At 39.1% G+C, this 23,024-nt stretch overlaps 1 protein-coding gene across 3 annotated transcripts in view; it reads right to left on the bottom strand.

The window, feature by feature from the left end:
* OXR1 (oxidation resistance 1) overlaps positions 1–14,962 on the bottom strand; it is a 210,095-nt gene extending 195,133 nt beyond the window's left edge. For all 3 annotated transcript variants that reach the window (XM_063299590.1, XM_063299591.1, XM_063299593.1), the window contains exon 1: positions 14,881–14,962. In XM_063299590.1, the coding sequence (XP_063155660.1) occupies positions 14,881–14,897 (17 nt within the window). In that variant the 5' untranslated portion in view covers positions 14,898–14,962. The remainder of the gene's footprint in view (positions 1–14,880) is intronic.
* Between the last annotated feature and the right edge of the window lie 8,062 nt (positions 14,963–23,024).

Raw genomic sequence — 23,024 nt, 5'->3', positions numbered from 1 at the left:
CAGTGCCTCGAATACCTTCTTATATGATTGGCTCACTACTGCTAAAATGAGTTTGTTGTTTATTCGTTTAGTCGCTTCCGACTCTTCGTGACTTCATGGACCAGCCCACGCCAGAACTTCCTGTCGGTCGTCAACACCCCCAGCTCCCCCAGGGACGAGTCCGTCACCTCTAGAATATCATCCATCCACCTTGCCCTTGGTCGGCCCCTCTTCCTTTTGCCCTCCACTCTCCCTAGCATCAGCATCTTCTCCAGGGTGTCCTGTCTTCTCATGATGTGGCCAAAGTATTTCAGTTTTGCCTTGAATATCATTCCCTCAAGTGAGGAGTCTGGCTTTATTTCCTGGAGGATGGACTGGTTTGGTCTTCTTGCAGTCCAAGGCACTCTCAGAATTTTCCTCCAACACCACAGTTCAAAAGCATCGATCTTCCTTCTCTCAGCCTTCCTTATGGTCCAGCTCTCGCAGCCATATGTTACTACAGGGAACACCATTGCTTTAACTATGCGGACCTTTGTTGTCAGTGTGATGTCCCTGCTCTTAACTATTTTATCAAGATTTGTCATTGCTCTTCTCCCAAGGATTAAACGTCTTCTGATTTCCTGACTGCAGTCAGCATCTGCAGTAATCTTCGCACCTAGAAATACAAAGTCTTTCACTGCTTCTACATTTTCTCCCTCTATTTGCCAGTTATCAATCAAGCTGGTTGCCATAATCTTGGTCTTTTTGAGGTTTAGCTGCAAGCCAGCTTTTGCACTTTCTTCTTTCACCTTCATCATAAGGCTCCTCAGTTCCTCTTCAATGAGTACCTTTGCTATTTTTCTTCACATCTTTCACACAAGTGAAGCCCAGGTACATCTGAAAAGCTGCACCTGTCCATTTCTTCCTCTTTAGAAAAACATAAAATTTGGCCTACTTTGTAACTGTCTATCCCAATAATGCTTTTCACAGGAAACAGTCACACAAAATAATTATTGCAGGACATAGAGCAGCTTTTTTTAGCTCTGCTTTTAAAAAAAATTCAAGCATAAGATGTCTACTAACTTCTGTTTAAACATGTATAAGTTTGTTTGGTTCTTTTTTTTTTAAGATAAGAATGACAGAGGAAAGAGATTTTCAAAATCCAGACTCTAACTTTAGTATCATTGCCTCTCATTTGGTGGAATCTGGCTTCGAAAACCTGGCTTTCATGGGCCTGGGACAGGTCATGTTAATTCTGCTGCTGTTTTTATGGCAACAAAAGATTCTCCACAATGTATTGCTTGAAATAAGTGACACTGCAGTTACAGTATGCCTATGTGCTCTGTTGGTTTTGTAAAATAAATGGCATTTGTACTTTAATATTGTGATCCGCTTAAAACATACTTTATTAAATAAGAAAACAATACATCCTCTTGGCATAAACAGGTAAACAATAACATCTCATGTCAACATTAGCCCTAGCTTCCTTGCATTTTCATTCACCTACACATTATCAGCCATGTGACTAATAATACATATTATTATGTATTATTACTATACTTAGTAATACTAAGTAATACTAAGTAATACTTAGTATTACTTAGTAATACTAAGTATTACTATAATATACTATAATATACTTAGATTAATGTATACAATTACATGGGACACAATACAATATGCTCATAGCTGCAAAGGTCTAGAGGCTATTCCATCCATTAAAAGATTTGCCCTTTGTTCACTGCTGTATTAAACAGTAGGTTTTTCTCCCTTGTACTTGGGAGATACTTAAATAAACCTTAAAGAAGGAACATTTGTTCTCAATAAGGTCAAAACTTAACATAATCTGCAAGGCAGAACATATGAATTAACATTAGTAAAATCAATTATATTGTTCAAACTACTAACCTGAAAAGCAATCTCCATTAATCACATGCTTTAATATCATTCAATTTATAGATATTATAGTAATACTGAAACATTGCTGTGTATCTGAATTTCATGGAAAACATTATCTTTTAATTGGATACTGGACAGCATTGAATACAATAAATGTCAGCAATTTAACATAAAATGATGTGCATTTAGAGGTCACTATTTTTCTCTATCACACAAATGTGCGCACACACAGACAAAAAAGTATGTGTGGTAAAATCTTAAGTCCCCTACATTTTCTATTATGACAATGGTTCATTACTAGGGCTAAAAAAGTCATCTGAGACTTAGACCCAACTCAAGGGAGTTTCAGCATAGAAGAAAGACAGGATTTCAAAAAATGTGATAGAGACTGAATTGAGGAGGAAGAGGAGGAAGAGGAGGAGAAGGTAGTAGTCTAGCCTGTCATAAGGAAAGGAAGGCCAGCAGTCTCTGCAGCAAACTGCACTGATGCCAAAATTAAGGTGTGCATATGATGACATCATCACATTGCTGAAAATATGCAACTGCATCAAACACAAGTACATAAGTAGCAACATTTGTGTGACGGCATCATTACACATTTTGCCACATGTTTCTCCCAAGCTGCACAATATATTTATTTTTTTGCACTTCAGTTTTGAGATAAAGACAAGGAATAAAATGTAGAAAATGCTAAAAAATGCTGTTGACAAGGTTTGGAATGGAAAATATGGCATTCTCCAAAATATTCTAAGGAGATAAAGAGAACTCCCAAACTTAAATCATATTCTGAATTATTTCATGGAAATTAATATTTACACATTTTGGTAGTACAAGGAAGGTAAACAAGAACTTATTATCTAGGCAGTTGTAACTGGCTAAAAAAATTACTTTATATAATGAGAACTGCAAAAGATCAAGTCAACAATGCTAAACATGACACAGCATGTCCTAAGCAGATGAGAAAGGCAGAACAGGGATATCAAAGATCAGGGTATAACATAGGCAGAAAAGTTCAATGGAATACTTTGATTTGGTCACTTATGGAGCAAAATCACAGAGTGAACTCAGAGAGGTTCTTAAACATTACTGCAGCTCTCAGAACATCAGCATCATTATCATCATCTAAATTTGTAGTCCATCCCATTCCCCATGACTCTCTCCTGGATGTTCCTGAATAATTGCTGGTCAACACAGCTAAGCCACTGTATAACCATTGGAGAGTAGACTACGCTGGCAAACAGCTAGTAACTGCCACTATACTATAACTAGCAATACCAAAGTGAACATGATAAACAAGGTGGCTGAAGAAAAAGACAGTCCTAACCATCCTACTACCTTTATCTAATACTATACTGTATAATAATAAAAATATGGCACAACAGGATCACACTATATGTCAACTCAACTTTACATAATTGACTATAATGTGTCTTCAAAATCAAAGTGAGAGAATGCATAATGTATTGTTATGCAGTCACTTTCTAATATGAGAAGTTCTCAAGCATTCAGGATAGGGAGGAGACAACATAAACCTTTCTGGAGCCACAGCCAGGTACATCCCATATCTCACAATACACTGTCTTGTTATTTCTCATTTTTTTCCTACAGATTATCAGCAGTGCAGAACAGCACCTCCATATCCTACAAAACATCCATTAAGATTTGCTGAAGCTTTATGAGAAGTTAAAGTGACAAGTGACTCATAGATGTCTGCAACAGTAGCTATAAACCAAAAAGATGCAATGGGCAAGCAAGTTGGCTCAGCTCAGTACAAGTGTTTGGAACAATAGAAATACTGAGTGCTGAGCCTAGGCCCCCCCAAATTATGTGTTTATAATTATTACCTGGTGTTGGGAAAAATGAAGTGGTGCTTTACTCATTATTTAGAACAGTGTTTTTAAGAAAAAAAAATGCACAGCATTCTCTTTACATCTCTGATGAGTTCAGGAAGTCCCTGATTTTATCTATTAGCAATTTGTTGTTATTATGATTATTAATCATTATTCTGAATATATTTTAAAAAGAATAGCCCTAGCCATAATTCCATCTGCCCTCTCTCTCATCTCACAGAGTCATTCTTTTGGGGGACAAACTGTTAGAATGCCATTCCTCCCTTGATCTCTCCTATGATGCCCTTTTCCTTAAATGAACTGCTTCCAATTCTGTCCCACTCTGTTGTCTTTATAGTCCTATCACAGACACATAATGAATGCCTTTTAATTGTTTCTCATTTCCTTTCCTAAGTGAGTCATTTTTGTTTTGTTTCAACTAGGTTTCTTCAGTAACAAGTTCTGCGATGAATCAGCGTTTCTCAGTGTGCTGAGATGATTTCAAGGGTTACGCACTAAATATGACCTTTAGGAGCATTTAAGTACAATTTATTCCATGAGTGTCAGTAAAGCGGCAACATTTGGCTGACCTTGTCTGGCCTTGCAAGCTAAGCAAAGTTAGTACTTGGGTGGGAGACTTCCAGGGAATACTAGGGCTAGACTGGGAAGTTGAAAACACATCATGGAAGGAGTCCACAGCAAACTGCTTTCTTACTGGGGCCAAGAAAACTGCACAGTTGTGTTCCACATAATCACCAGGAGCTGCAGGACAGCAAGCCATCTTCAGGTCAGGTCTAGCCCTGTAGGTGTCTGTCTTTACCCCTGAGACAAATGTATTTTATAGTTCTATGTGGGACACAAATTAAATAGCTAATTCCTTATTATAGCACAAAAAATGTTTTGGAAGAAAACCCACAAGTGCTGGATTGTCTAATTCCACTTATGCTCTCCAAGCCTATCCCAGGTCAATCCCTTTCTCCAGAGAGGGAAAGGTTGTCAACTCCAGTCAATGGCTAACAATTTTCCATGGGCTACCTTCAGTTAGACATTTCTAAAGCCTAAATGTTGGACAGTTGGATTGTTTAGGAGATAGCACAGATTTACCCAGCCGGGCTTTAAACCTCTATTATGTTGCTTGAGTGCAATGAGTGCTTGATCACAGCCCATCATCAGAATGGCCTCTCTTGAGAACCCACAGTGTTGCAGTTTTTTCAGGAATGTCTTTTTCCCTGTTGATTTACAATTGTCTGCACTGAGCAAGCAGTCTAGACCTTATGAAAAACAGTAACTTTAACCAGTAGGCAATAATACAAATCCATGTCCTGCTTCTACTTTAGTCAAACCCACCTTCCTCCTTAGTTACCACATGGAGACACTTGAAAGATAGTCCTTAAGTATTTGGAATGAACCCTCTCCAGAGGGATGAAGGAACTGTGTGGTCTCAACTAAGGCCAAACAAAAATGGCAGGTGTACCTAAGCCAGATAAAGCTTTAACTCTGCTGTGTCCCTCTGGCAAAGTGGAAGTATTATATCGCTGCCACTTATCTTTTCTACATTTTGAATTACATAGTTTGGTATTGTGTTTGGTTGAGCTATGAAAGTCCACAAATTTAAAATTTTCAAATATTTAAAATTGCTGTATCCAAATATTTAAAATTTCTGACTTTCTGTATCATCCAGCCATTTAGCCCCAAAAGTGTTCTCATGAAGTTTGTACATTAGCAGAAGTATCCCCTATCTATTGTAGTGTTTATGAATTTACCCCACAACTTTGATCTGGAAATGGTATCAAGTAGATCTGGGGTCAATAAATACAGTGTATAATTCAGCATCTGGCTCAGATGAATATTTTTCAGCCAGATGTCACAGTAGAAGGGCATGATCAAAGATAGAGAGTTCAGCTCTAAATCCTGCTTGCTCGTCTGCCAAAATATTCTCTGAAATGACACAATTGGACAGCTTATGATGTAAACTTACTTATTATGCTTAAGATGATGGGCCAATAGTTGGCAGGCAAATCTTGACTGTCAATTTTTTAAATGGGATGTATAATAACTAAACCCCAACCCTTTGGTATTTGTGCAGTATGATCAATGTAAATAAACAGGGAAGTTAATATAGTGGTCCACCATTCCAAGTTACTATATAGGACTTCAGCAGTAACAAAATAGCTGCCTGGGCCTTTATTGTTCTTAAGTTGTTTAACAACCTGTTTGTTTTTTTTAGAACTTGTGATGGAGGTTAATATAGAGCCTTAGATCTAATTCAGGCAAGTTGTCTTGAGAGTGTACTGGCCCCAAATGATTCTCCCACACTGTCACTAGTAGAAGATAGGAGAAAGGGTCCTGGTGATTGAATGAGAAGCCATCAAGCACCCAATAATCCTTGAGTTTATCTCACTTTAATTTGCTATACTTAGACTGTAAAGTAACAGTACTCTCTTAAGCAAACTGAACTAAAAGCAGAGTAATTTTCTCTGAATGAACACAGATATTAGGAATATGAAGAAGTTGTTCATGAAGAGTTACCTTTAAACAACATGTTTGAAACGGTAGGTGGCTACTTGTAACCTCTTCTGGATTGTAACCACTCTACTTTCAGTAGGTCTGTCAGAGCACAGAAGAGTGTGCAGCCAGCTCAGGGACAAGGCAACTGCCTTTTTCAAGTCCCATCATCCTCTATTCGTTCTATTGTTAGAGATTTGTAGAGTGGCCTGACTTGAATGCAAATAACAATTTCTATTTTCTCCCCTCTCCTCTTTCCATACTTGACATTAGCCTCCCCCTGACCATTATTTTCCTTCCTGTCAAGTTTGGGCATAAGATCAGCCTTTTCTTCTCCACCAGCTGCTTGTTGAGCACCTTTAGTGGTTTTTGTGCTAAGGATACATGCCCTGGCAATCTCTGTTGTTTCTGTTTTGCTGGCTTTCAATATGCATTGTGAAACTCTTTTTAGCGAGTCCATCTTGTTTTTTCTTGTGGTCACCAACTTGAACACTGAGATTACTATCTGCGCTGTCAATAGATGCTGTCTGGTTATAAAATCTGTTACACTCTCCTTTTTTTAGATCCATATCATTCTCATCCTGCAGTGAAGCTGCTGAACAGACAGCAGAAGTCTCAGGGGACGGGGGGCGGGGTTCGGTTGCTATCAGATTTCTCCTTCAGTGTACAGAAAAGTTCTAAAAATGGTTGACTTTCAGACTCTTCTTATAAATCCCACTCTAGGGGATCCTATCTGTTTGACAAGTATACGGGGCTCAAATTTCTTATTTGCTATGTATTTGTCCATTTTCAGCTGTTCTGAAAAGCTGGATGCGGTCTGTGCCCTAGGGTGTTCACATGGTCTCTTCTTTATTTCCCCATCATCCAGTCCAGTCAGATCAATGAGAATTCAAAGATACTTAAATTAAAAGCTAAAAATTACTTGCTAAAATTAAAAGTTTGATAACAATTACTAGTTAACTAACTTGCCTAACTACAGTATAAAAGTAAAATAATAAAACAACATTTTTGTATAAGACTGAAGAGCTGCTAATAAACTACTGTCCCATCACCTCCGTCCTACTGATTCCAACCTGGTCTGCTCATTCATAGCAAGGAGGTGGGAATCGGAGGGTTCAAGTGGCTAATGAGCCAAAGGCTTTGTCTTCCACTCTGGCAAGAGACAATTTACACTTGAAATCACAGAGTGGTGATTTGTTATATAGCTCTTGTTTACATTACAAGTTCTGCCTTACAGATTCCCTGAGAGCCAAATCATATTTCAACTGTCTTTCCTGAATAATTCCATTTTGTTCCATTTAAAGTGATATTCTTATCAGCAGAAAGAGTCAAACACTGTTCTTAAAGTTTTATCTCTGTCTTTCTCAACAAAAGAACTCCCAGTTAAATCTAGATCTCCCAGCTAAACAGAATATATGCATATTCTTCCATGAACTGAGTCGATAAAGCTCTTTCAGTTGCCTACTCACTTCTGTTTTCCTTCTGCAATTTCCCCCCTTTGCTGATATTGATTTTCAAAAGAGTGAGGCACATCCATCTTTTCCAAGATAAACTGTTCAGAATGCAAAGGAAGTTGGCAGGTTGGAGCAAAGATTATGGACAGTAACCCAGGCCTGCTGGTGTCCTTGGAACTAGTGATTTTCTCTTCTAATTTTTTCCATTACTTTATGTGTGTGAAATGTGTGCATAAAAGAGAGTGAAAAAGAAATTTACCCACTGCACAGATAATACTTCCTTATCTTCCAATGTTGTGCTGCAGTGTATCCCCAAAGATGGGAAGCATCATATTTTAAGATGAGCAAAAATACAATGTTACAAGTAACTCATTCAGCTCAGCCATACAACAGAGTTGAATGTATGCTATGAATATGACTTTGGTGGTAACCTGTAGTTTATTACATTACATGTCCCTTGAGTTGAATTCAGATCCTGATGACTTTATGGACTATCCATGTGGTTTCCTTGGCAACAGTAAGGAAGTGATTTCCCAATTGCCTTGTTTTGTTTTATTTTGCAGTGTAGTCCACAGTCCTGAGATTTCCTAGTGGATTCTCATCTAAGTATTAACTGGTATGACCTGCTTTGCTTTTTGAGCTAGGCTACAGGACATGACTTCAGCAAAGGATCGTTACCTTGTCATGGTGCTGGAGCTTGAGCACCTCAATGATGCCATGAGCTAAACCGTGAAGGCCAACCCAAGTCAGGAAGGTCATGACAGAGAGGTCAGACTAAATGCGATCCCTGGGGAAGGTAATGGCAACCCACTCCAGTATTCTTGCTGTGAAAACTAAATGGATCAGTACAACCAGAGATATGTCGGTATACCATCGGAAGATGAGACCCCCAGGTCAGAAGATGGTCAAAATGCTACTGGGGAGGAACAGAGGATGAGTTCAACTAGCCCCAGACGTGATGACACAGCTAGCTCAAAGCTGAAAGGATGGCTAGTGGCCGACGGTGCTGGTGGTGAACGGCGAATCCGATGTTCTAAGGATCAGCACACCATTGGAACCTGGAATGTAAGATCTATGAGCCAGGGCAAATTGGATGTGGTTATTGGTGAGATGTCAAGATTAAAGATAGACATTTTGGGCATCAGTGAACTGAAATGGACTGGAATGGGCCACTTCACATCAAATGACCACCAGATCTACTACTGAGGACAAGAGGACCACAGAAGAAATGGAGTAGCCTTCATAATTAATAGTAAAGTGGCTAAAGCAGTGCTTGGATACAATCCAAAAAACGATAGAATGATCTCAATTCGAATTCAGGGCAAGACATCTAACATCACAGTGATCCAAATATACGCCCCAACCACAGATTCTGAAGAAGCTGAATTAGAGCAGTTCTATGAGGATCTGCAGCACCTACTGGGCAACACGCCTAAAAGAGATGCTTTTTTCATCACAGGAGACTGGAATGCTAAGGTGGGCAGTCAAATGACACCTGGAATTACAGGTAAGTATGGCCTGGGAGAACAAAATGAAGCAGGACATAGGCTGATAGAATTTTGCCAAGACAACTCACTCTGCATAACAAACACTCTCTTCCAACAACCTAAGAGACGGCTTTATACATGGACTTCACCAGATGGACAACACCGAAATCAGATTGACTACATCCTTTGCAGCCAAAGGTGGCAGACATCTATACAGTCAGTAAAAACAAGACCTGGAGCTGACTGTAGTTCAGATCACAAACTTCTTATTGCACAATTTAGGATCAGACTAAAGAGACTAGGGAAGACCCACAGATCAGCTAGATATGAGCTCACTAATATTCCTAAGGAATATGCAGTGGAGGTGAAGAATAGATTTAAGGGACTGGACTTAGTAGATAGGGTCCCGGAAGAACTATGGACAGAAGTTCGCAACATTGTTCAGGAGGCGGCAACAAAATACATCCCAAAGAAAGAGAAAACCAAGAAGGCAAAATGGCTGTCTGCTGAGACACTAGAAGTAGCCCAAGAAAGAAGGAAAGCAAAAGGCAACAGTGATAGGGGGAGATATGCCCAATTAAATCCAAAATTCCAGAGGTTAGCCAGAAGAGATAAGGAATTATTTTTAAACAAGCAATGTGCGAAAGTGGAAGAAGACAATAGAATAGGAAGGACAAGAGACCTCTTCCAGAAAATTAGAAACATCGGAGGTAAATTCCATGCCAAAATGGGTATGATCAAAAACAAAGATGGCAAGGACCTAACAGAAGAAGAAGAGATCAAGAAAAGGTGGCAAGAATATACAGAAGACCTGTATAGGAGGATAAAAATATCGGGGATAGCTTTGACGGTGTGGTCAGTGAGCTAGAGCCAGAAATCCTGAAGAGTGAGGTTGAATGGGCCTTAAGAAGCATTGCTAATAACAAGGCAGCAGGAGACGACAGCATCCCAGCTGAACTGTTCAAAATCTTGCAAGATGATGCTGTCAAGGTAATGCATGCTATATGCCAGCAAATTTGGAAAACATAGGAATGGCCATCAGACTGGAAAAAAGTCAACTTATATCCCCATACCAAAAAAGGGGAACACTAAAGAATGTTCAAACTATCGAACAGTGGCACTCATTTCACATGCCAGTAAGGTAATGCTCAAGATCCTGCAAGGTAGACTTCAGCAATTCATGGAGCGAGAATTGCCAGATGTACAAGCTGGGTGTAGAAAAGGCAGAGGAACTAGGGACCAAATTGCCAATATCCGCTGGATAATGGAAAATGCCAGGAAGTTTCAGAAACACATCTATTTCTGTTTTATTGACTATTCTATTGACAGTGTGGACCATAACAAATTGTGGCAAGTTCTTAGTGGTATGGGGATACCAAGTCATCTTGTCTGCCTCCTGAAGAATCTGTATAACGACCAAGTAGCAACAGTAAGGACAGACCACAGAACAACGGACTGGTTTAAGATTGGGAAAGGAGTACGGCAGGGCTGTATACTCTCACCCTACGTATTCAACTTGTACGCAGAACACATCATGCAACATGCTGGGCTTGAGGAATCCAAGGCTGGAGTTAAAATCGCTGCAGGAAACATTAACAATCTCAGATATGCAGATGATACCACTTTGATGGCTGAAGGCGAAGTGGAACTGAGGAGCCTTATGATGAAGGTGAAAGAAGAAAGTGCAAAAGCTGGCTTGCAGCTAAACCTCAAAAAAAACAAGATTATGGCAACCAGCTTGATTGATAACTGGCAAATAGAGGGAGAAAATGTAGAAGCAGTGAAAGACTTTGTATTTCTAGGTGTGAAGATTACTGCAGATGCTGACTGCAGTCAGGAAATCAGAAGACGCTTAATCCTTGGGAGAAGAGCAATGACATATCTCGATAAAATAGTTAAGAGCAGAGACATCACACTGACAACAAAGGTCTGCATAGTTAAAGCAATGGTGTTCCCCGTAGTAAGATATGGCTGCGAGAGCTGGACCATAAGGAAGGCTGAGAGAAGGAAGATAGATGCTTTGGAACTGTGGTGTTGGAGGAAAATTCTGAGAGTGCCTTGGACTGCAAGAAGACCAAACCAGTCCATCCTCCAGGAAATAAAGCCAGACTCCTCACTTGAGGGAACGATATTAAAGGCCAAACTGAAATAGTTTGGCCACATAATGAAAAGACAGGACACCCTGGAGAAGATGCTGATGCTAGGGAGAGTGGATGACAAAAGGAAGAGGGGCCGACCAAGGGCAAGGTGGATGGATGATATTCTAGAGGTGACGAACTCGTCCCTGGGGGAGCTGGGGGTGTTGATGACCGACAGGAAGCTCTGGCGTGGGCTGGTCCATGGAGTCATGAAGAGTCGGAAGCGACTAAACGAATAAACAACAACAGTACATGAGGGGCTGCCATTTATTATCTGGAGCCATCAACATCCACTTTTGCAGCCAAGATGCTGTTAGCTTTGGCATAGTTTAGAGGCAGGTGTGTAACAGCTCATAATTCCAGAAAGCTTGGACACCCACATTTAACATTTATATCCATGCCCCAATCTAAATATCTGGGTGGTGTATATAATATTAAACACCACTGGAAATCTTAGCTAAGCATGAACATACAACTTTAAATGGCTGCCTGCAATGAACCGTATAGGTTTAAACAGCAAGATAGGTTTTAGAACGCTGCAAAACATTAAGAGGGACAGGGACAAGCACATCTCCAGAGGCAATGTGTTTCATAAACAGCAGTCCATTACAGAGAAAGCTTGCCTTCAGCTTCTAGGGGTGGGATCTAGAACAGGGCCTTGCTGATGTCCACAAAGGACCGGCAGAATTTTAGTTAGGCAATTTCCTGTATATTCCATCATCACACCATATAGGGTTATAGAGGTAATAACCAGCATTTTGAACTGGGCTTGGAAGCCTCCTGGTAACCAGTGAGGCAAATAGGTGTAACTGTGCAATAGATCTCCCTTGTTAGCACTCTGAGTGCTGCATTCTGAATCAATTGTAGCTTCCAGGTCATCTTCAAAGGCAGTTCCATATACAGTACATTTCAGTAGTCCAGTTATGTGGTGATCAGGCCATGAGTTACCATTGCCAGGGTTTCCTGGTACATGTAGGTTATAACTGATCCACTAATCTAAGCAAGGTCTCCTGGTCACAGCTTCCTCTTGTTGTTCCACCATGAGTCATGAATCCAGAGGACCCCTAGTCATGGCCTTGTTCCTTCAGGTGGAGCATGATCAAATCTAGAGTAGCCCCCAGGAATGATTCAGGACCAGCAGCTCTGATTTGCTAGGATTTAGCCTGAGTGTTTCTCCCATCCAGTCCCTTAGAGTCTCCAAACACAAGTTCAGAACTTCTACAACATCTCCAGCCTGGGTGGCAAAGTATAATTGAGTATTATCACTATGCTAGAATAGCCTGCTAAAATTCAAAAAAAAAAAGATGAATCTGATTACTTTCATATATCTTATATTACAGTTAATTTCCTTCCAGGGAGGTGAGAATTTTTCTTATTAGTAATAAATAGAAAGAAAAAAGGTAGTATCCTGGGTTTGCAATTTCACACTAGTTTCACTAGAAACTTTAATTCTGTGTACCAATGGGAATACTGACCTTCTGGAAGATCTGCAATCAGTCTTCCATGAGGTTCATTCTCATCCCTAAATCTGCCTGGTCTCTCTGCCAGCCACAACACAAATGGCAAGAGTCTGGAGGGAAGAGGGCAATCTTACAGCAGATGAGCCAAGCCAAGCCAAGCCAACATGAGCACAATAGATCACCTGCCTTTGAAGCTTCCTTCCCCATGTTCTGTAGACAGTCCTTATGGGAGGTCTTGTGTTTCAGTAGGAAGAAAAGCACTACTTCATTCCAGAACATCTAAAGCTAGCCTTGGATTGCTTCAGTGGCAGGATACTGGGGCCTACTTCATGTAGAACATGGCTCTACGAACTGTTAGTAAAGCATTTGGTGGCATTCCCCCAAGTAGAACTGGTGCACAATTGCGAGTCCTCCTGGACTCTCAGCTCCTGCTGGAAGAGCTGGTGGCATCTCTTGACAGGAGGTTCTTTGCACAACTTTATCGTGTGTGCCAGTTATACCCTTTCCTGGATCAGGAGGTTCTGCTTACAATCACTCATTCTAAGTCATCTCTTACTTGGATTACTTCAACACAGGTTTGTGGTGTTCTTGGAGCCTGATTTTGTTCTTATGCATGTTTCATTGCCAGGATAGGTAACACCATCAGTGCAGGGGCCAGTGGAGTTTATACAGAGTTTGCCCTGGCAGTCTTGATTGGGTGTGGTTTCTTCTTTGATGGTTCCTTGATTACTGTTTGTTCCTTGATTTTATCTGGTGCTGTTTCCTGCTTATTTGGGTATTGATTTCCTTCCTTGACTTTTGGTTGTACCTTTTTAAAAAAAAAAATAGCAGGTAGATACAGTTTATCTCTATGTGTCCCACATACAACCTAGCCAAGGAACTCACCAAAAAACCTGACCGCTCATTGATGAGAAAACACATACAGATAAACCCTATCTACATACCATTTAAAGTTCAGCTTTGAGCTGCATATATTTTCTACTATTGGTATTGCAACGCACTCTCTGCAGTCCCTTTGAAGATGACTACAAAGCTGCAACTGGTTCAAAAAACAGTGAGGCAGGTAGTTATGGGTATGCCTCAGTATGCACATGTTTCATCATTGCTCTGCAGGCTGCATTGGCTTCCAGTAGGGTTCCAGGTGCAATTCAAGGTGCTGGTTATTAATTCTAAGGCTCTTAAAAGCATTGATCAAGTTATGTGTAGGACCACCTCTCTCCCATCAGTTCCATTTGTCCCATCATATCCAACAGTGTTGGCATGCTCTAGGTCCTTTCTCTCAAGCAATGCCATCTGATAGGACCCAGTAAGTATACTGTCACAGCACCTCCCCTGTGGAACAGCTTTCCCCTTGAAATTTAAATGGCCCTTGCCTTATAGACTTTCCACACTGACAACCTGGCTGTCCCTTTGGGCATCAGGCCAGAGTGTTGAGTGAATCTGTCTTTAAGAGTCATTGTAATACATTGATTGGTGTTCTCAGCTGCCAATCCGTTCTGCTTGTTTTTTATATGCATTGTTTTTAATTATCATTTGTAATGTTCATAAGCTGTCCAGAGTTGTTTTGCTAGTTAGGCAGCCATGTAAGTTGAATAAATAAATCTTCATTCCACAGCAGGTGGGATATGAAGATGAGCCCACAGACAAACAGAGAGAGAAAGAGAGAAGTGAAATGAAATGAACAGAAGGAAAGAGGCAAGGGAAATCTCATGGATTTGCATATGATCTCCAACATGAAATGAAATGAGAGGCAGTTTGTTTGACAATTAGGATAGGCCTTGGGCTCTGCACATTATTTCCTGCAAGAAATTATGGAGTTTTGGAGTCAGGTTCTACAACGTGGGAGCAAATCATATGTGGAATATGAATTTGCTATTAAGGAGAGTACATCCAAGCCACCCAATTTATTCTGAAACTAGGAAGCATGTTCATTCATCCCCAAAGAAATGAAATACAAACATTATTGCAGTATGTTCCTGGCATGCACAGTCTTATTCTGGTAATCAAGAATAAGTAGTTTACTAAACAAGTACACACGATTCATATTTACCTTTTCACACATTATATTTATATTTTTATTGCATAATTCTATATTGTCCAGTGGATTTGGAAAAAAAATGTGGGAAAGAGAGAGATGACAATTAACTAACCTTTTAGTGCTAAACATAATGGTAAGTGTTTCGCTTCACATAGATGAGAAATCAGCAAAATCTTGATCTTGAAGACCTGTTGGGGAAAAAATACAAAATCTTCATGTTAAGTACTGACCTTGGCTTGATAGATTTTAAGAAATAGCTTCCACAAATCATGTTTGATATGAATTTCAAGCAATACAGATAGACCTGGTGCAAGGTTTGAGAAAGTATCTTAAACAAGCTGTCTTCCAACATTCTAGCATCCCACCACCACTACCTTCATTGGCCCACTACACCAGAAAACTCAGTCTCAACCATCACTTCACTTGGCATTTCTAGGCATTCCCTATTTCTTAAGAGTAGCAGGTTAGGAGAAAACAAGCAGTGCTCAATTCAGTATTTGTTAGAGAAACATCCAATGAATAGATTAAAATGGCAGCCTATGTGAGGGTGCACTGCCCTAGTTGACAACGTGTTGTAATTTGGTCTCAATGCTTGGGATTTTTGTCCATGCAATTCCATGTGTTGGGATTAGTTTCTAATCTTTTCCCATCCTTTGAAACAGCCATTGTATGACAGCTTCCAGGAAGCAATGGTGAAGTGAAGATGGCTCCACTTTTAGTCATGTCACTTTTAGTTACTTTTAGTCAGTTCATTCAGCCATGGAGGAATGAAGAGCTGGCGAGTAGACTGGCTCTTTCTAATTCCTCTCTGGACAAGGAGAGGACTTCAGATCACCCACAATTGCTCCAGACAGTTGCCCCTTATTAGGAAACTGCAAGACAGCAGTCTCTGGTGGGTTTAGAGCTCTAGGAGATGAGGGAATAACCATCTTGCTCAAACCATAGTCAGCACCTTTAAGGTCACTGGGTTTGTGTACTTCCTTTTCTAATTACTTTCAGAAATTGCTTGTTAACTGCTTTTTAGCTATTAGGAACCTTTTCATTGACAAGTCTGAAAACACCAGGTGAGCTTCCTTCAATCCTTAATGAAAGAAGTTTTAAATACAAGTTTAAGGATTAAAAAAAATAGAATAAACAGTGAAAGGGTGATTAGAACTTTGATTTTGGAAAGTTGCAGACTAAGGGTCCAGATGGATTTGAAATAAGATTTTGGAATTAATTATAAGAATCCTTCCTGTGGGAAAATGCTTTTGTTTTGAATTCTCTTAAAAAAAAAATGATAGGATGGGACTTTGAAAGTTGGACACTACAGGGAACCAGAAGGAACTAAAGATTACAATTAAAAAAGAATACTTAAATTTGAATTACTAATACAGAATGAAGCAAAGTATTTTCACATTGGACATACTGAAGGATATTTTAGAACAATGGACCCAGAAGTAATTTTAATAGTGTCTGACTCTATAGATAGACTGTGTTTAAAAGATGTCATGGAAGAGGAACAAGTTTTACCCAACAAGATTGAGACTGATCTGAAAGTGGATTTAAAAATGACAGGCTACAGGAATGATATGGAAAAAGATGCTACAGTGGACATACAAAAGAAACCTGCTGATATCTTAATAATTAAAAGGAATGTACAAATAAGAACCAAGAGAGTGACCTAGATAATTTTCCTATGTTGGATTTACAAAAGAGGCTTATTAAAGCTTTGAAGAATTTTGTGAGAAAGGACAAAGAAAAAATGAAAAGAAATCAAGTTCTAGGATATTATATGAAGGGATCAAAGAGCAAGATAGTTAAAACTGAAAGGAAGGAATATAAAGTTGGTTTATTTGTTCATGGTTAAAATAGATATGTTGTTATCTCTGGTAACCCTTAATGGACTTTTGCTGATCAGGACTGAAATGATGATGCTTTAAGAATTTGTTTATAGATAAGAGATGGGATATGGGAAGAAGAGATCATTTGTTGTATTTTAAGAGAAGGTGATAAGTTACTAAAATTGTTTATACTTGTGATGAAGGGGGAAGTCATTTCTTTATATATTTCTTTTCTTTTTCTTTACTATATTCTTATATTTTTCTTTCTATTTCTCTTTCTATTTTTTTTCTTTTCTGCACCTTCTATTTTTTTTTTTTTAGTTTGTATTAATTTTTATCTTTGCAATTGTAATCTTCAATAAAATTACAACAGCCATTGTATAACTCCAGAAAGCCTTTAGACATACATTATGGCTAGAAACAGTCCAATGTAGTAGTAGTAGGGGCTATTGTAGCTACTTCACTCAGCACTTCTCTGCAGAGGGCTGGGAGGAAGGATGTCATTAGCAAGTCAGTTTTAAGATGCTTGTGTTAACTTTATTCATAGGTGACTGTGTCAAGGTCCACACAGCTAGCAAACTCAAAAAAAATTCACAACATCTTCATTGTAAAATATACTCTAATAAGTGTACAGAAATTTCCTGGCTTCCTAGCAGGCATGGATCTAAAAGGATAATGCTAACTTTCAGGCAATTTATATTTCCCTCAATGCTTTTCAAACTCAAGAACTTTTCAAGGAAGTTTTACTTTCTGCCAATACATGTTTTTCACAACAGCTGTATCCAGCCCTTGCTAAATTCTGGGAGGACAGCCAAGCTGGTGAGGGAGGATGCATAAGCTCTAGAGCTCCTAATCACATCCATCCACTATCTGTAAAATGGAGAACTCCTTCAGTATCAAGGTCAGGACAGGATAAACTCAGGGAAAGAATTACCTTACAGTTAATTAAAGGAAAAATACAGATTTCAGATGACCTTTTAGAAGATGAGGAAGATTTAACTCAGTTGTTTGCCACTCTCTCCCCAAAGGAGCAACAATTGATCTTAAGCAAGCTTGAAGCAGTTAAATCTAGGCTGCAGACAGCCACTGATGCAACTGAGTCTCTTAACACCTTACTTTCCTCCAGTTGCTCCTCCATGGAAATTTTGCTAACTCCAGCCTCTTAGAGCACAAAATCCTCAATAAATTAAAAAATAAGAAGGCATTCCAGTTGAAAGCAAAGATCATCCAGCTGGTCAATGTACAGCAAACCTCACGTAACTATTTGGAGGATAAGTCTGTAGCTGATGGTTTTTTACAACTGGCTCCCAAGGATCAGCCTGAACAACCTATAGAAACATTTCCATCAGATGTTCCAAGCATGGCCCCAAACCCTGAGCCCACTCCCCCAGTGGATGTGCCATCAACACCTTGCCATTCATTATTGCAGGTCAACTGTATCCACAGGAACCATACATTGGGGCAGCTTTCTGTTATTAGCCCTCAATCTGATCCTATTTGCCCTCAAGGCCAGCAATTAGAAAATGACAGGGATGGTCTGAGTTCATTGCCACTATCAATAGCTGCTGAGCCTTCAGATCAGTACCAGATCAGAGTTTGTTGAACACTGATTCTTACAATAAAGAAGAACAGCAGTTACAATTTAGGAGAGGAAAGTTGAATTTTATAATAACTGTGCATATATGGGAAACATTGACGATATTGTTCCAACCTGAGAAACAAACAGACTGTCTGAATCTTCATCTTCTATTCAACCATCCCATCCTCCTGAACATGTTGACTCAGAGGGACCCATACAAACTAATTTGGAATGTAGCTGGCTGGAAAAAGTCTGTTGATAGTGATTTGGTGAGATTCCATTCTTAATTTGAGATAATAGCTTTACAAGAAACCTGGTTAGCAGGAGAGGATGACCCAGTCAGTTCCCTGGTTTTTCAATGCTGGTATATCCCTGCTCAAAAATTAAAGTATACAGGATGAGCCTCAGGGGTTTTATGCATTCTTACTAAGGAAGAACTGCAATGGTGGGGTGAGAAATTATATAACGGAAATAATCTGCCTCATATACTGGCCATGAAATTCAGATATAAAGATTTTGAGCTTGTACTGGTAAATGTTTATATTCCACCAAATATGTCCTCTTATTGCAATGCTGACTTTTGGACACATTTAGAAACACTGATGGAAGAAATAATTACTTTGTATAGCCAAGCCAAAATTATTTTACTTGGTGATTTTAATGCTAAACTAGACCAACCTCTTTGTGATTTTGCTCAATACAGTAGACTCTCAAGTGAATCTTTTGATAATCATCCATACTGGTATTCAAGAGATAACAAAAGTAATACTGCTGGTCTATACTTGGTATCACTGATTTTTAAATGTAACCTTCACATTCCAGGAGGCAAGGATAATAACTATGTATACCACACACTTTCCACTCGGGCCACTTGAGCAGGGTGTTAGTTCTCATTTGTGTATCAAAAATTAAAGCTGATCTGTTTTCAGACTTCGTTGTCTATCCAAGAGGAAAAAGCTATCATCAGCCAGTGAGTGTGAAATTCCTAGGTTGTTCAGACTTAAGGTCATATAACATGGCTGATAGGTGGGTGTTAACTAATTCAGAAGTGAGTCAGAATAAAAGGTTAATGTGGTCCAAAGTAGATACCAAGGCAACACTGAATAACCTCAAATCAGAGAATGCTATCAATTGTGCCTTAACAGTTCAGTCACCCATGGCTGACTGTTAGTCAGTCTCTAATGCATTTACAAATTTTTGCCACATGTTCAAGAAACACCTAATAACTAAATCCTAGGAGGAGGAAGGAGTATGAGATATGTTCCCCACCTTGAGTTATTTGTAAAAATAATAAGGGTGGGATAAAAAAAATCTAAAACAAATCCTGCTCCAAAACTAATGAATGTCATATGATGACAAAGACACTGAAGGCAGCTATGAGATTTGCTCAGAGGCATTCCTCTCTAAGAAAGGAATATAAGAAACTCGTTCAAATCAAAGGAAAAAAAGTTATGCTGCTTCAATTTGGTCAGGACCCTGAGATGTCAGCAAGAAGTCATAATTCAGCTATATTTGGAACTCTGTAGCTGAAATCTTGAAAGAATGGAGATTTGCATTCAGCATACCAATCTCAGCTAAGGATTAGGAAAATTATTATCATCACTTGTTTGCTGTCTCAGAATCTGTTGAGAAACAGTTACTAAACAGCTATTTACTACCTACTTAAGCTATACCCCTCTCGCCACCAGTTTCAGAAAATGAGATCAAACCTATTATAAAAGGCCTGAACAGCAATAAAGTCCCTGGTGAGGACTTTCTACCAGCTGAACTATTAAAAAAAAACAACAACACCCTGACTGGTCAGCTCCTCTTTTGGCAGGTTTATTCATGCATATAAATAATACCTGCCATATCCCAGTTGGGTGGAAGATGGCAACTGCAGTTCCCACATGCAAAAAAGGGAATAAAAAGGATCCTAGCAATTACAGGCCCATCAGTCTAATAGATATTGTGGCTAAAATATATGTCGGGTTCCTCTTGAGAATGGGTAGCTGAAAAGTGTATTCTCACAGAAGAACAATCTGGTTTTAGAGAGAGTTGAACTACTGCTGACAATTGCTTTCTCTTGAGCCATCTAATTACTAAATATGTCAGTAAAGGGAGGCAACTGTTTGCTGCCTTTATAGATCTTAGTGCAGCACTTGACACAGTTAACAGAGAAATATTATGGAGAAAATTGACTGTCCTCAATATGGAACGTAGACAGCACTGATTAAAGCCCTTTACACAAATACTTGCTTGAGATTACAGTTTGGGGTTAATGGAGCCATGACAAGCAGGATCAATACCCACAAAGAAGTAGGACAAGGGTGCATACTTGTTTCACTGCTATTTAGTATATGCATAACTTACCAGGATCGATGAAGGATGCTGAAGTACACATGCCTAAGGTACTCAACACACATTGTAACAACCATGCTATATGCTAACAATATGATTCTATTATCATATTCACAAGTTGGGTTGAATAGGTTGTTAAGAAGACTTGGCTCCCACTGTCAAAATAATTCTCTGATTATTAATAAATCAAAGTCAAAGATCTTGGTTTTTAGAAAACAACATTACAGCCATAGATGGCTATTAGATGGGTGAGTCAACAGAGCAAGTCAACACCTTTCCTTCTTTAGGAGTAGTCTTCTCTGAGACTGGATCTTGGCTCCTTCATCATCAAAGGAACTCACTTAGAGCAAAGGCACATATGAACTCATTGCTAAAATTAATAAATCAGTTATCCAAGTTCCTTAGCCCCAATTATTAAGACATACAAAGCCAACATTACCCCTGTGTTCTTATATGGAACTGAAGTTTGGAGCTTAAAGCATGTACCATTACTAGAGCAAACACAATCACAGCATCTGAGAAGTATATTGGGTATGGATAAAGGACCTCAGCTGCTGCAGACAGAGCCAAATTGGGAATCTATACACTTTGTTCTTTGTCTAAAATCAGGGCATACAATTATTGGTGCAAAATCAATGCTATAGAAACTGACAGATTCCCAAAATAGTGTCTGATAGAACAGACTAAATTTCAATCACAGACCTCTTAGACTGCACAACTCATAAACTATATCAAGAGCTGTGGTCTCCCTGTTTCTTGTTGAACTGTCTCTGGAAAACAAGCTAAAAAGTCTGCTGTACAAAGAATTTTGGATATAGAAGCTCAGAGAGATATAGCTACCCTCAGTAAGGCTGGCACATTGAAATGGATGAGCTGCTATAAATGCACCTTCCAATTCACAGACTATTTGAACACAGAAATGCCCAAGCATCTTAGGGGGATATTTACTGGACTGAGATTTGAGCAGCTGCAGACAATGATTAAATATGGAAGGTTTAGCCAAGTTCATTACAACAAACTTACTTGTATTTGTGGAACTCCAGAAACAGATGACACAGCACATATATTATTTGAATGTCAGCTGTATAAGAGAGAGATCAATATCTTGGACCGCACATTAGATGAGCAGCCTATTGGGATTCTTACATTAAAACAAGATATTTCATGTACTGTCAGAATCCAAATATTACATACTGTATAACATGGCCCTTTAGCTGAACTAAACAGTACAACTGAGAATTGCATAAGTGGATCTGATTGGGGTAGATTGCAGGGATCACACAGAAATATGATTTGCATTTTATTTTAATTCTGCCTTTATTTTGTAACACATGGTCCTAGTGTTCTGTATTTTGTATTCTGATATGGCCTAATGTCTAATCAATAGATGATGATGATGATGATGATGATGATGATGATGATGATGATATCTTTAATGTTTACTTCTGGGTAAAAAGATAATATTTGCAAAGTTTGTCAACTTATTTAAGGACTTAATAATAACACCTTAGATGTTTAGAGCTTTGGATTTGAAAACAAAAAGGTAGTTTGGAGCATGCAGTCATACCAATGTATCATGTTTCTGCAACTTCTTAAAAACCAAATTGTCAGCTCCACTAGGTAGACTAGAACAAGAAATCAATTCTATTGTACAGCAAGGCTAAAACTAACTTTATTGAGATTGTCTGTAACAGAATCTTGCAAGTCTGATAATGCTGTATCTCCTCCAACTACTTGTAGTTCAGTAAATTAGTTAGGTGTCTGTCTGAGCTGCTTCCAAATATTATCTGTCTGTTGTGGACTGAAAATATGTTTCACCCCTCCTTACCCTAGCAGTGGATCTTGCATAACTCTGTCAAGGTCACCTTCCTTACTCTCTGCACAAATGCATCTTATCCCAAGATTGCTCTGCATCTGCAGAGAGCAGCCATGATCCTGGAAAAAGACACAGCTGCTTTAAAGACTTGCCAACAGCTGCTACACTTGTTACTCCTACATGCTCCAAAGTACTACACAGGCCTAATAAAAAAGAACACAGTTTTACACAGAAATAAGTCCTATTGATTTTAATGAAGACCTTGCATGTACACATCTGCGCAAACTATTAATTGGATAATGCCATTTGCAAAACCAATATTTAGTCATCACATCCCAGCTCCTTCTAATGGTCAAGTACCTTGTGAAAGTATAAGGTCACATTTAACCCATCAGATGACTCCCTTTGACAAACCAGAAATGAGAGTTTATGAGATCATAGCCAGCTGATGTAATCAAACTGTATTTCATGACAGCTTTTGAGACAGATTTCTGTAAAACACTGATAAGAGGAAATCACTAATATGGGATGACTTATACAATTGTATGATGGCACAGCTGACGAAACAATAGCTTTGTTAAAGATGTGGCATTTTACTTGTCTCCAATCTTGGTTTTATTAGATAATTTACAACTGGAATACAGATGCACTGAAGGTAGAAATGTGTTTAGATTTAGTAGCTGGTAGCGCTGGCTTTT

The sequence above is a fragment of the Candoia aspera genome, chromosome 3, assembly GCF_035149785.1.
Source record: "Candoia aspera isolate rCanAsp1 chromosome 3, rCanAsp1.hap2, whole genome shotgun sequence".
NCBI classification, from domain to species: Eukaryota; Metazoa; Chordata; class Lepidosauria; order Squamata; family Boidae; genus Candoia; species Candoia aspera.
The sequence above is the reverse complement of the archived record's forward strand: the minus strand, read 5'-3'. Positions and strand labels throughout refer to the sequence as shown.